Here is a 15,784-nt window from a genome sequence, read left to right on the forward strand (position 1 = left end):
GGCTTCTTGAGAAAATAAAATGAGATAATATTTTGTAAAGTGCTTAACAAATGGCCAGTATTTAGCAGGCACTTAATAAATGTTTGTTCCCTTCCCCACCCCCTCCTCAAAGGCCTGGGAGCAGTCTTATTCCTGAAGAACAATGTATATCAGAAGCCTGTTGTATCTTTCAGTAGATAATTTGCTGACACAGTGAGATTCATCTCATACACAAATTGTAGTGCTTAACTTGCAAGTCAACTTCTACTCACTCACAAACGCTAACATCATGTTTGTGAAGCATCAAGTAGGCATGAATGTCAAACCTATTCTGGCCGGTGCTAAATCAGATGTGCCGATCAAAGATGAATAGGAGGACCAAACAACATTAAGTTTAGCACACACTGCCCAGGAAAGGCCAATGTGACTGCAGATACCCTGTCTCGTAAGTCACATGAGTCCACAGTGATATCCACAGCAAGGATGAAAGCAATCCCTCTCACTCAGGCTTCTGTCATGTGAAAGTGAAGCTGAGAGTCTGCAACTTCCACCAGGAAGAGGGCCATCAGTGGAGAGACACTGATAACACGATATTACATCAAACCAGTCTTTGATGCCTCTGTAAGCCTTGGCTGCGCTTGGCTGATGGTGGGAGCAACTGCATAATGAAGAGCTGCAAAATGTGCTGTAAGATGGTAAGGGAGGGTGTGACTTTAGTTTCCTTCCACTGATGGTACCCTTTTATTGAGAGAATGATGAAAGTTGGGACTATGTGGCAGATTATGATAATGGTCAGTAAATACTGACAGTACATGAGATTACCATTGGTGCTTGCAAAGGAATTTCACTCTACAGTCATAAAAGCACCACAGGTTGACTTGAGACATTTAGGTTAATTTAAAAAAAAAACTTTAGAGCTGATATGAAATCAATTCTATCAAGCCAAAACGGTCATAAATGTCCATAAGAAATCTGAGACCTGCACTTGAAGAATTCAAAGGAAAACTTGAACTAAGTATTCTGCAGTATTGAAAGTATGAATTACCCTTATGAACATGTTTGAAAGGACATGCATGGAGGAAGTACAAATGTTCTGGGTAGCAACTACACGGTAACATGTGTGGCAAGGTAAACTCTCAGAGCTGATATTGCAGAGTCTCTAATGTCCTCTGGTGATGATAGAGTTACTCTCTGCTTCTCAATACTAGGTATTTTGTCTTCACTCCTCCTTGGGAATTGTATCATCTCTACTCTCTGCTGTGTCATCTCTGCAGACGATCTCCGTTTGTTGCTAGCACCAGGGTGTCGTGAGCTATATGCTATCTGGTATAATGAGTGTAGAGATGGATCCCTCTTAGGGCAGCTAGGTGGCGCAGTGGATAGAGCACTGTCCCTGGATTCAGGAGGACCTGAACTCAAATTCGGCCTCAGACATATAACACTTACTAGCTGTGTGACCCTGCGCAAGTCACTTAACCCTATTGCCTAGAAAAAAAAAAGAATGAGAAGGCTCTTTCTTCCTGCTCTCTCTACCACCTGATAGACTATAACCACTAATGATCTTATTCCTAGCAAGAAAGAGCTAAAGCTCTTTCGTTCCACCTAACTTAAGGCTGTGACAGCTGTACCCAAACAGACAGACAGGCAGGCAGGTTCTAGTTTCTTTGTTTTAACAGTTCTCCTGATACTGGCTCAAAGTCTGTGGTCCCAGTTAAACATCTGACATGGGGTTGGAAAATTCATTTTATCACCTGTCAGATGCTTTATTATTAGTCTGCATCCCCTCAAACCTTTTTTGAGAATCCAACAAAACTACCAAGTTGCTGTATGGGGCTGGAGTAATACTCCTGGATGTCATTAAGATTAACCTTGGTATAACATCAGAAGGACTAGGTGGGAGACAACTAGGTGATGCAGTGGATAGAGCTCTGGCCTTGGAGTCAGGAGGACCTGAGTTCAAATCCAGCCTCAGACACTCGATGCTTAATTGCTGTGTGACCCTGGGCAATTCACTTAAACCCCATTGCCTCACTAAAAGGAAAAAAAAAGGAGGCTAAGTGGATGGGGTTGGGAGAGGTGGGAAGGAAAGCATCATTATCAACCTCTGCCTTAGCTCCTTCATTCTAAATTCCTGCCTTTATTATATAAATTTGTGCTAGGGAAAAAAATATGCTGATGTTTGTTGGTCTATCCACATCAACAAAACAAGGCAATGAAATAAACAACAATGTACCTATAAATACTAAGTGAATTAGCTGGGAATATAGTTTTTAGTCTACTGAAATTCCACTCAATCCTATGTATTCTGTGGTTTCAGTAGTTTATGTAATAAAGATGACGTGCTGAATTGCACAGAGTCATCATAGGTTTCAGTCATTTGGGGGAAACTATTTCTATAGCAGCAAACATCCGTTGAAGTAACCTGATTATTTTATGAACAATTTCAATACACTTTTAATGAGCCAATTTACTGACAAGCCACTGTTAACATCTTTGGCGGGGCTCTGATATCAATGAGCATCAGAAATGCCCAGCTCCTGTTGCTGCTTCTGACAGGAAAAAAACTTCACTAGTCTGATGATATATGGGTGGTAGAAGGCATGGAGGGCCAAGGTGTCCAACACAGCGAGATTTAAGGTTCCTTGCAATGCTGACTATTTTTATCCATTTTCCCAGTTACTCCTTCTAATTCCACCATCCTGTAATGAAGCCTTAATTTTTTAGGTGCTAGGGACTATAGGCCAGATGCTTTTGTTTCTCTCTCTGGGCTCAGTCCTTGGATAACGAATTTTCTAGTCCGTGATCTAACTATTCTGGAGAACAATTTGGAACTATGTCCAAAGGGCTACAAAACTGTACATTCCTTTAACCCAACAATACCACTATTAGGTCTGTATCCCCAAAGGGATCAAAGAAAAAGATTCAGGGTAGCTAGGTGGCACAGTGGGCAGAGCACTGGCCCTGGAGTCAGGAGGACCCGAGTTCAAATCCAGCCTCAGATACTTGACACTTACTGGCTGTGTGATCCTGAGCAAGTCACTTCACCCCATTGCCTAGCAGAAGAAAAGAAAAAGGTTCTGTACGTACAAAAATATTTCTAGCCGCGCTTTGTGAGGGCGAGGAACTGGAAATTGAGGGGATACCCATCAATTGGGGGATGGCTGAACAAGTTACAGCATATTATTGTAATGAAATACTATTGTGCTATAAGAAATGATGAGCAGGATGCTTTCAGAAAAACCCAGGAAGACTTACATGAACTGATGCAAGGTGAAGTGAGCAGAACCAGGAGAACATTATACAAGGTAACAGCAATACTGTATGATGATCAACTATGAATGACTTGGCTTTTCTCAGCAACACAATGATCCAAGACAATTCCAAAGGACTCGTAATGAAAAATGTTATCCACCTCCAGAGAAAGAACTGATGGATGCAGACTGAAGTATTTTTCAATTTTTTTATTCTTTTTATTGTCTATATTTTCTTTTGCAACATGGCTAATATGGAAATGTTTTTGCATGACTGCACATATAAACTATATCAAATTGCTTGCCTTCTCAAGGGAGAGAGGGGACAGGAGGGAAGGAGAGAATATGGAACTCAAAATGTTTACAAAAATGAATGTTAGAAAAATTTTATTTATGTGTAATTGAGAAAAAATAAAAGTAAATGTAAAAGTAAAAAAGATTTCCCAGTCTCAAATATTACCTGGCCATGGATCAAATTCCTTTTTGGGACCCTCTTCCTAGCATAAGCTGAGTTTGGGAACCTTATAGTCTCTTTTTCAAGCTTCCTTGGATCTCCATGCTTCACTTTCCAACAAATCAAGTGTTTTTTCACCACCCATGATCTCCCCTGTGGTTCTGCTGCCTTCCCACAGGAATCCATTGCTGTCTTTTTGGGGGGCTTACTCGGGCCTGCCTTCTACTGACAGCAACCTGAGTACTAGACACTTTCTCCCTATCAAAGCCAACTAGACTGTGAAGTCCTTGAGAGTGAAGACCACGTCTTTATTTTATCTTCCATAACACCTATGGTAGGAGTAATGGCGAAAGCTAAACCATTCCTCCCATGCAGATTAGCGTAGTTTTTTTCTTAAAAGATATCGAGACATCCTCAGGCTTGGTTGGCTCAGGGGACTGAGAGCTCAGATTCTTGCTGTCACTTGCTTATTGCCTGGGAACAAAGTGGCCATAATGACCTAGGGGTAATGGGGATAATGATTGGGGCAGGGAAGGGGGAAGCAGAATGGTTTTGGAAGTTTGGTGGATTATGATGGGTAATAAACAAGGGAGCTTCCTTGACCTGAATCAAGTCAAGGTGTCCTCAGTGCTTATTCTTGTTGAACATTCTTTTGCTATGGCTAAGTAGATCTCCTTTTGTTAACTTTTTAAATGACCTATGTTATAGTCTGTGCTTATCTGGGCTCGATATGCTCCGTGTTTATCTGGGTTAAGAACTTACCTCCTCAACAGGCTTCGGACGTCTCCGGCTCCAGCTACACTGGAGAAATGACTCCACAGAACACCCCAAGATACTTTCAGAGTATACTCTTTTATTGTTACAACTCTGACTACTAGCGCGGCTCTCGTGGCTAACGCGGCTCTGCGGCTCTAACTTTTTCCTGCCTCCGGGTACCTCCTTCTTATCCTCTCCCCGTCCACCTTTTTCACGAGCCCTTCCCGCAGTAAGCCAATCATGTCCTGCCCCCAAAGCAAAGAGGATTCGTGCTTATTCATCATGTCATGAGCCGTTGCACGTGAGCAACTCAGCGGACCTAAGTATCAGCCAACTTGCCACGTCTGCTCATTTTAGTGACATGCGCAGATCCACCTTAATACTCCCAGGCAATCATGTGCACTCCTGCAGGTAAGGACAGAGTCATCTCACAAATGACCCTTACAGACCTACAAGTATCTCATTTCATTCCAATATCAAACCTTCAACTACCAGGGGGCAGGCTGAGTCAAGCCTAACCCAGAGCATCATCTCACACAAGTTCTCGATTAGTATTGCTTGATTTGAAAACTTATCTGCACTGTGTCTCAATACTACCAGACCTTATTTTCCAAAGGGATAGCCAACTAAAAACAATCTTGTAGCCTACTCTGTAATTATAGCATTTATATGGTGCTTTAAGGTTTACAAAGAACTTTGATAAATATTATCTCATTTTAACCTCACAACAACCCTGGGAGCTAGTTGCCATTTTTAATCAACTCCATTTTACAAATAAGGAAATTGAGGCAGGAGGCGGTCAAGTGACTTGTCTAGGGCCACATAGCTAGGAAATGTCGGAGGCAAGATTTGAATTCAGGTCATCCTGACTCTACCACCTAGCTGCCTCATTAACAACAACAACAACCTTATGACCCCTTAATGTGGTACCTCTCACAGGAATATTTGTATTTTGAAAGGGAATTCTTAGAGACATAATACTTTAACCCAAAGGACTGACTAATGGTAGAATTTCATGCACTGTGGTGTTCTAGTTAAGGATTTATTTGGGGATGAAGGAAACTTTTCAAGTACTGTTCAAATCCCACTGTATAGTCACTTACAAATAAGATTGTCCTGGCTCATAAAGCCCTATCATAATTCCTTAGTATGTTCTTTCTCTCAATCCAAGCTTGATTAAAAAAATAAGTGGGACCACTGGGGTATCTCTAAGTCTCTAGGGAGTTCTTGAGAAGGAGCTTTCTATGATCTTATTTTGTTCTATCAGGAAATGGGAGTGGTGGAAAACAACAAAGGACTGGCTGCTTTATTCAGTCATTTTTCAGTCATGTCTGACTCCTTATGACCCCGTTTGGGGTTTTCTTGGCAAAGATACTGGAATGGTTTGCCATTTCCTCCTCCAGCTCATTTTGCAGATGAGGGAACTGAGGCAAAACAGGATGAAGTGACTTGCCCAGGGTCACACAACTAGTAAGTATCTAAGGCCATATTTGAACTCAGGAAGAGGAGTCTTTCTGACTCCAGACCTGGTCCTCAATCCACTGTACCACACAGCTGCCCTAGGACTGGTGGCAATTCTGTCCCAATGTGAGCCTTGATCTTCTCTCCATGATGCCAAATCACAGCTGAAGAGTCAAGTCAATCAGCTGTTTGTTTCATTCACACCACACTAAGTAGCTAGCTTGATTTCTTTTCATTGAATTGACTTTTAAAAATTGAATTGATGTAATTTCCCCAGTTGCTCATCTAAGTACAGCTGATGTAAGAGAATGGCTTCTCCTAGCAATTCATCTGTTGGTCAATCATTTAATGTAATTTATCTTTTCCACTTAATTTTTAGAGAGACAAGCAGGGGAAAATAACTTTTTTTTTCAAATTAGTGAGGGAAGTTAACTCTTGATGATGATTGTGAAGGCATTCCTTCCTTCCTCCAGAAAGCAGGGCCATTGTTTGACATTAGTTTGAGCACAATGATGGAAACATTCCTCCATACAAACAGTGCAAGTACCATTACTGGGTGGGTTAGAGCCAAGAATCTTTGAAAATCTTTCAAGGAAACTAAATCTTTTTGACTTTGCAAATATTCTTTTTAATAGGCTGGTTGTGTGAATGAAGCACAGTCATGGAAATCAATGATGGCACAAAATAAAGACGTCCCTCTTGAAGAAGTCTGGGGCCCTCACGTAAGAAAAATTAGACTTGTACATTGCCGATTAAAACTGGATTACTTTGAATTAGAGGATTATAAGACTTCTATGAGATAAGTTTGATAAATAACTAGAGGCATAAATAGTTTTAAAGCTATAGTCATACTTGCTTTGCCATTCCACTGATTATTGGGCCATATTATTATGTCCAAAGGTAACACGGCATCACAGATAGAGAGCCAGACTTGGAATAAGGAAGACTCTCTGGTCTTGTCATATTGGCTTACATGCTGCTCCCCCACAACCTGGCTCCCATTTCTATGTCTTTGTAGTAGCTGCCTGCTATGCCTGGAAGGCCCTCCCTGCTCACTTCTACCTCTGAGAATCCTTGCCTTCCTTTAATCAGATCAAATGCCTTCTGCAGATGTCCTTTTCTAGGCCTCCCAGCTGCTTGTGCCCTTCCTTTTCAGTCAACCTTCCCTCTACTCTGTATGTACCTGTTTATGTATATGTTCTCTTCCCCATCAGAATGTAAATTCTCTGATGGCAGGATATTTTGTACCAACTATATCATCTGAAGAAATATCCCTTTCTAAAAGCTAATTAAGTCTGGCTGACTAATTGATATCAACTGATAATCACAGTGGGAAGCATATCAATTAATAATTATTTTTGCTGATTGATTGACCTTTAAAGTCCCTTCCAACTCTAGGGCTCTGGTATTCTCTACTTTGTGGAACTCTGCAATATTTCAGGGAACACAGAACATTTTGAAAACATTGAGAAATTATTCCCTGAACTGCAACATTACTCTTTTAGTGTAGATTTAGTAATTCACAGAAATAGCACTTCACAGTTGGGCTTCACCATGAACTGACTGGAGCCGTGTTGCAGGAACAGAAGTCTTCCCCCATCCCCAAATCCCCTTTACAAAATAATATAACATCCATAGCATAACAGGGTTTTTTATGTCAAATTTTATTGGGTCTGTCATTTCATTCAAGTGAGGAACTCTTAAGGATCATAGATACAGAACTGAAAGAAACTTTCGAGATTATGTGGCCCACCTGCCTCATTTTAACATTATAGCACAGCTCTCCAAACTCCCACTCAATCTGGCAGGTCTCCAAAGCTCAGATAGGTGACCACTCAGAGGCAGGTAGGTGGCTAGTGGATAAAGTGCTGGGACTGGAGACCTGAGTTCAAATCCAGCCTCAAACACTTACTGTGCAACCTTAGCCGAAGTACTTAACCTCTGTGTGCCTCAATTCCCTTACCTATAAAATTGAGATGGCGATAGCACCTGCCTTCCAGTGTTTTTGTGAGGATCAAATGAGATAATATTTATAAACTGCTTAACACAATGCCTGGCACATAAGAGTCATTAAATAAATGTTTGTTTCCTTCCTTCCTTCCTTTCCTGAAGCCAGGAGTAGCCATGAAAGATTGGGCATGGTTTTTCTAGTTTGTTTTTTTCCTAGCAATAAAGCTCATGAGCCCCAATTGATATGCTTCCCACTGTGATTATCAGTTGATACCAATTAGTCAGCCAGACTTAATTAGCTTTTAGAAAGGGATATTTCTTCAGATGATATAGTTGGTACAAAATATTTCCCTTTAAAGATGTGTTACACACTCTCCTACTCAAACATAAGAAATTCAGAGGAAAGTAAGATCAAGCTTAGAACATGTATAGGAAAAGGAGGTAACTTGGAGCTCCTGAAATCTTTTTGTTATAGTCCTCAAGATTTTCCTCTCAGTTGTAGTATAGCTTTTCTGTCACATTCTTTGTAAAACCTTGAATTTTCCTCATCCAATCCAATTTGTCCTTGGCTCCTAATATAGACAATGGGTTAGCTGTGCTGGGGATACTACTAGGGCACCAGTGAGAAGTCCAAAATCCTCAGATCCTCCGAAGTTCACAAAATCCTCCTCTGGCCATTGGGGGGAGGGGGAGGAAAGAGGAATGCTGATAAATTGAAAGAAGGTTAAATCCAAACCCAAGGAGTTCTTCTGCCTCACTGTTCACTCTAATATATGATTCTTACTATCTCTCTGGTTTTATGCAGACCCCACAGAACATTGCTGACTGCCTTGATCCTGTCACCTGGGGAGATGTCCTAGCCTTGTTCTCATCTAGTGAACTAATATTAGTTCTCACTTAACATATATCTGAGCATCTATCACTTTCTTTCTATGGGGTAGAAAAACTTACCAGTTGATTTGACTCAATCAACCTCTACCTCTCCCATACACATACACACAGAGATAAGGAAACTGAGACCTAAAAGTTAAGTGACTTGCCCACATTTACACAGGTAATAGGAGCAAAGGCAAGCTTTGAACCCAGATCCACTTCACCAAAGCGCCTCCTGCAGATACCCCCAAGGTGTTAACTATGAATTATGTGGACTTGTTCAGAGTCACACAGGTAGAAAGTGTTGTGGTGGAATTTGAATACAGCTCTTCCTAATTCCAAGGCTAACATGTGAGGCAAAGTTGCCTCTATAAGAATGTAGCTCAGATTATTTTCAAATATAGGGTGGAAGAAATAAAAACAATATTTTGCTGTTCAAGCCACTGCTATAGAGCATATGTTGTATAATACCACACCTTCTGATTTGTAATTATTTGAAATAAAAGATACTCCAACATTTGTTTTCTGTAAATGTAGCCCTAACTTCAACAGATACATAAATCAATGAGATAATATTGCTTTAGTAACTACAAGTTTTCATATGTAAGATATAACTGTCAGCTCAGATTGTAATCAAATTCCATACAACAAAGCAACTTTGAGACACCTTCAAGTGCTTCAAATGTCATATAACCTGTCTATATCCTGTCTTATACCATAATGATATGATTCAGTGGAATGAAGAGGAATGACTAAGTTTACTCTCTGAATAATTTACTAAGTTAAATGTTTTATTTTTATGTTTCTATTTCAATAATTCAAAGATGCACAATTTCATCAGTGTGAGTGATCAAGATTGCAACCCCTCTAACAGCTTAGAAGGTAGTCTTCAGGAGATCCCCTGGACTAAAAGCTCATGTTATGTATTAGACTTAACATGTCGAAAAATTATAATTTTCTTCAAACTAGTTTCTCATATGGGCCTCTCTGATGTTGCCAATGGAACCATCATTTTCCAAATAAAAAAAAAATCTGAAGGACATCCTTGATATTTTCCCCTCTACCCATTTTCATTCAGTTGTCAGTTACCAAATCACGTGTTACCAACCAGTCAGTTACCAAATCTACAACCGGTCACCACCTTCTTGATAATGAGCCTCTCCATGCTTAGCTGGTCCAGTCCTCAGACAATTCTGTCCATTGGCAAGCCCATACTTGAAGCTTTGCCAGCATTGTAGAACTTGTCAGAGCTTTTGCTTCATTGACAAAGTCTTCAGGAAGCCAGGGTACTCTCCTCGTTACAATAAGGCTGCAGAACAAGAATATAGGCAAGGGCAAACTAGAGCCAGCTTAAACCAGCTTGCAAGAGCCTGTTGTTAAATTGACAATGTGAGCATTTATACCTTCAAATTGCCAAATGCCAATTAAAAATGTGGCCAAAAAACAATAAATCAGGGCAAGACTTATTGTTTTGTTGATTTCTAGACTTAATAAAGTGATGAGGAAAATGTTAATAATGCAAATTATGTTTAAAAATTTGTCACCTATGCTTTTTCTCCTCCAGAGATATGGTTGTTAAGCATTTCCCAGAATATACCCCTGAAGGTAGTGAAAGTTTGTTTACCAAAATCAGCAAGTGAATTTGATATTTCTATTTCTTATCTATTTAGAATTATAGACACTGCTTTTCATTTTCCACTGGAAAACCAGGAGACCTAACACAGCCATATGAGATCATCAACTTGACCAATAAAAATGACATAGTTTGGAGAAATCACCATATTGGCTTTTATGTATTCCAAGCTAAGATCATTGATCCAAACTACAGGTATATGGAAATTTTTGTGTTACAATGATTTGGTAGTTAAAAGCCTTGTAGCAATAATAATAGTAACGGTAAATCATAGGTTTAAAAAGAGTGAGTTATTTTTCTTTAGTATCAGTCAGTTGTCCAAACTGAGAAAGAAAATAGGATCAGCGGGGTCAAGCAGATATTTTTAAGGTGAGCAAAGCTGTGAATATTTGGAGGCAGAAGAGGAAACTTTGAAAAAAAGAAAGTAAGGATGGGGGAGAACTAGGTGGTGGAAGGAGGGGGGGAAATGGAATCCAAGGTACAGGTGGAGAGATTTGCTTCAGAGTGGAGAAGGAATATTTCTTTCTTTGACTTTGGAAAGAAGTATGAAAGAAAACTGGGAGTCAGGATGGAAAAAAAGTGTTCAAGTTTTCCACTTAATCTCTACACTTCCTTCTACCTTTGAATTCTATAGCTATTTTTCCTATTGCTACTCATACAGTACCAAGGTCAGTGACTGTTTTGCATTTTTATCTCAGAATCCCTTTAGGGATTCAGCACATGGTAGGAAGCAAATTAATGCTTGTTGCATTGAATTGAAGGTGATGATAAGAATATTTGAGAGAATACCTACCCCCTCCCAAAATGGCCTCAAATCTTCTACATGAAGTGCACAACAAAGTGATGAAAATAATGTCCCATACAAAAGAAGTATATATAATTAAAATATTTAGTCAGTCCAATTCACTATGGATTGGCTCTGGTCTACAAACCTAAAATGTGATTATACAAATTGCAGCACTACCACACCCAAGGCAAAATTCTTTGCTTATTTTCCTTAAAATGCTTTCTACAACAGAAAGGTCAAACATGTTGTGGCCCACAACACTCCTGAGTGGGTTTAACCAGATTAAAATTGGGAAATACTTAACAAATACTTAAATAATTGGGAAATACTTAACAAAATAAATAAAAACACGATAGAATATATGTTAATATGTGGTTTTCTAAGTCAATATGCAGCCCAGGGATCCTGCTGTATAGTGTAGTGACCCTCATTTCTATTTGCATTTGATACCATTGTTCTACAGTACTAGAAGATGAATCCCAAAAAAGTAAAGCCTTAATTAGCTCTGAGATATCAATTTTTTTTTGTTAAGGATAGCTACTTGAAATTTAGAGAGATGCTCATTTTTTTTAATTGTCATACAATTTTCTTCTTTAATAAAATTCCAAATGACAAAGTTCAGTTGTTTGGTTGAACAATATTCAAACAAATAATTATTGGTTGCCAACCATGACTGAGGTAATTCAATTCAATGAGTATTACTGAGCCCCTGCTATGTGCTTAATGGTGTAAGATGTCCTTTCTACTCTGAAGAGGCTTAAATTCTTGTTGGAGAAACAAGATATATGAATATAAAACAGTTCAATTAACATAAAGATGACATACAAGTAAGCTACAAAGTAATAAATAGTACCTACTGTAAATGCAATAGGAATTCAGAGAAAGAAAGAAATCACTATAACCTCCCAAATCTCTTTCTCCAACTCTGATCTCTCTTCTGAGCTTACTCCCTTTCACATACTTTATGTCACTAATGGTCTGGACCACAGTTATCCCTTCCACATCCCCAGGGGTTAGAGGTAAGGTACCCCCACCATCTGGAAAATCAGTGTAAAAAACTTTGGCCTTCTCTTTATACCAGAAAAGAAGTCTGAATTATTTTGGTATTAAAAGATAAAATATGTTAATATGATACAATACTATACATATATTTTATGCATTTCTGAGTTTCTAAACTTTTTCTATGTTATCTGCTGGCCTTCAATTGTAGTCTATGACTTCCACAAAATTCCCAAAAAAAATCCCATTTATTTTCTTTTTCCAACCCGAAATATATCAAAACCATAATGGGGAAAGTCACCATGTGAAAGGATTAACTGTATTCTCTGCCTCTTGAACACATGCAATGCTTTTCTGCTCCTATCTCTTTGCTCATTTTCTTTGCAATGCTTGTAATGTCCTCCTACCCTCTCTTCCCCTGTTAAAATTTTACCCATCCTTTAAAGCCTAGTTCAAATGCTATCCTCTTCTTGAAACCTTCTCTGTTCCCCACCAGAAATAAAAGACCTTCCCCTCATATACAAGGGCTCAAGTTTAAGGATATAAGCTGGAGTTACTTTGTAACTCCAAAGACTTGTTACTTTGGGTTACTCTACCAAGCAGCTTAGATACAATATAGGAAATTAGGTCATTCTCTAATGACCATAGAGAATGGGACTTACTTAAAAGTGAGTTAAACCTTGCATTAAATGATTTGGTTGTATTCCTATAGATTGTACAGAAATTGGATTTTAGGCATGTTTTTCTCATATTAATTTTAATATTTTTTATTTGCAGTTTCTGTAACCTAACAATCACTTTTGCAATTGAGACATTCGGCTTAATTCCTAAGTAAGAAATCAATGGGGATTAATTGGGGAAATTATTAAAACATACTAGATCTCCTTACTGACTACCAAAAGTGAGGGAAGGGGGAAGAAAACAAATCTATTTTTTTTAAATCTTGACTTCTCCAATTTCTATTATCAAGAATATAATTTACTGTATTGTACAATGAAAAGTAAACAGGAAAAAAATAGTATCTATTGGGGAAAAAATAAACATTTGTGATTTTTAGGTATCAGTAAATACATTCTTTTTCTGAATTACAAATGGCTGATTTGGAGGACTAGTTGGGTTAGGGAATGAATCTTTTTTTTTTCCCCACTGCCAAGCACAGAAACCCTGCTTTTCTCTCTCTACCTTGTATTATTCATATTCCATATGCAGCAGTCTTCCCCCGTACTGTGCTGGCATTGCCTGTTGGTAAAACCAAGGAAACGCAGTTCAGGACTTTTCCCTGAAGCTTCAACCCAAACTCAAGATCACAGGGTCAAAAGAGTCCTATCACCTAAAGTTGTGGTAACTTTGCTTCTGCTTCCCCAGGACTGGTATTCCTTTTTTTTTTTTTTGCAAATTTTAAACCTCAGTACCCAGAGCTATGAATTCCAATAGTTAGCTCTTCTTTATCCATACTAATGTAACAGCTCTTTTACATTCAGAAAGTTGGGAATGGGGAGACTATACTATGTTTACATGGTTCCATGAGAATGCTGTGGATTCATGGGCGGATTCCTCCATTTAAGGCCTCTGTTAAGAAAGAGTCAGTGACTAGAGCAGCTACATGGTGTAGTGGATAGAGCACCAACCCTGCAGTCAGGAGGACCTGAGTTTAAATCTGGTCTCAGACTAGACACTTGACACTTATTAGCTGTGTGGCCCTGGGCAAGTCACTTAATTCCAATTGCCTTGCCAGAAAAAAAGAAAAAGAAAGGATCAGTGACAATGTTACTGCCCAAATGAAGAGAACATTCAAAAATTGGTGTCACAAAAAATATCCTTCTACCATAATGTGCAACTCAAAATCTGAATAAGGTGGGATATACTGATGTATCATTTAGCCATGGTCCTATTCAGATGAAATATTTATAATCATCAAATCAAAGAATTTTCAAATGAGAAAGGACTTTTGAGATAATCTATTTTACATAAACCTCTCATTTTACTGATAAGAAACTGAGGCAAAGAGATGTTCAATGAATTTTCAAAGGTCACACAGTTATTACCTTGTTTAATTGAAAAAAACTTTTTTCTAAAGTCAATCACTAATGAGACAATACAAACTCTTATTATCAAGATGCAACAACTAAACTTTGTGGGAGAGTAATCCTTTTATTGAAAGAATAGAAAATAAGATCTATATGCAGTTAGTACCCTCTCCTAGCTATTTTAAGTGATTCATTTCAACAAGAATTTATTAAGTATTAGAGATACAAAGAAGAAAGTCAAACAGTCTCTGTCCTCAAAGAATTTACATTCTGGATCTGGGGGTGGGAAAGATGGAACAATACTCAACCTGGACATAGAAAATGAAATACAAAATACATACAAAATAGTTTCTGAGGAGAGAGCACTAGCAATTGAGGGCGTAGGGATAGACTTTCTATAAGAAGTGGCCCCCCAGAGCAGATCGTTAAAGGAAATTAGGGATCGTATAAAGTGGAGATGAGCAAGTGTTGTCCAAGCATAACCCTTGCTGCTTCAGGCATATAGTAGGTACTTAATAAAGTTCCCTTTAATTAAACTACCTGAACTGAATTCCATGAATAAAAATACCACATAATTATATTTGGAAGTTTCATAGGCCTTTAGAAATCAAGTCCAACCTCTACATCTGAAGTAAGTCCTAGACAAGTTCAGGGATTCATTCATTAACTGGTTTTAAATTTTTATTATTTACTTTTAATATTCATTTTTTGAGTTCTGACTTCTGTCTCTCCCCCAAACCTTCCTCCATCCCACCCATTGTGAAGGCAAGAAATGTGATATCAATTATACATGTAAAATTGTATAAAACATACTTCCAAATTAGCTATGTTGCAACAAAAAAAATTAGCAAGAAAATTAAATAATGCTTCAACTTGCATTCAGTTTTTTCTCTGGAGATGGATAACATTTTTCATCATGAATCCTTTGGACTATTGTACTGCTGAGAACAGCTAAGTCATTCACAGTTACTCATTATACAATATTGCTGTTACTGTGTACAAGCCTCTCCTGGTTCTGCTCAGTTAAATTCACATCAAATCATATAAATCTTCCCAGGTTTTTCCAAAAACATCCTGTTCATCATTTCTGATAGCACAAGAGTGTTTCATCACAATGTTATATTACAACTTGTTCAGCCAATCCTCAATGAATGGGCATCCCCTCTGTTTCCAATTCTTTGCCACCACAAAAAAAGCTCCCATAAATATTTTTGTACATATAGATCCACCTCTTTTGATCATTTTGGGATACAGACCTAGTAATAATATTGTTGGATCAAAGGGTATACACAGTTTCATAGCCCTGTAGGCATAGTTACAAATTGTTCTCAGGCTGGTTGGATCAGTTCACAACTTCAACAGTGTGTTAATGTCCCAATTTTCCCACATCCTCTCCAACATTTGTCATTTTCCTTTTCTGTCACATTAGCCTTGTTAGTATTTTATTTAAATTTTTTGCATCAGTATTTATTAGAAAAAATGGTCTGTAGTTTTCTTTCTCTGTTTTTGCTCCTCCCGGCTTAGGTATCAGCACCATATTTGTGTCACAAAAGGAATATAATAGGACTCCTTCTTTGCCTATTTTTCCAAATAATTTATGTAGTATTGGAATTA

The 15,784-nt window shown here is 38.4% G+C and overlaps 1 protein-coding gene across 1 annotated transcript in view; it reads left to right on the forward strand.

Moving 5' to 3' along the window:
* The window catches only part of CATSPERE (catsper channel auxiliary subunit epsilon), a 177,575-nt gene extending 166,995 nt beyond the window's left edge, over window positions 1-10,580 (forward strand). Inside the window, exons 19-20 of the mRNA XM_020982097.2 lie at window positions 6,537-6,623; window positions 10,395-10,580. Of these exons, the coding sequence (XP_020837756.2) occupies window positions 6,537-6,623; window positions 10,395-10,580 (273 nt within the window). The remainder of the gene's footprint in view (window positions 1-6,536; window positions 6,624-10,394) is intronic.
* The last annotated feature ends 5,204 nt before the right edge of the window (window positions 10,581-15,784 follow it).

The sequence above is a fragment of the Phascolarctos cinereus genome, unplaced genomic scaffold, assembly GCF_003287225.1.
Source record: "Phascolarctos cinereus isolate Bilbo 61053 unplaced genomic scaffold, phaCin_HiC Scaffold_5;HRSCAF=322, whole genome shotgun sequence".
In the NCBI taxonomy this organism is placed as follows: Eukaryota; Metazoa; Chordata; class Mammalia; order Diprotodontia; family Phascolarctidae; genus Phascolarctos; species Phascolarctos cinereus.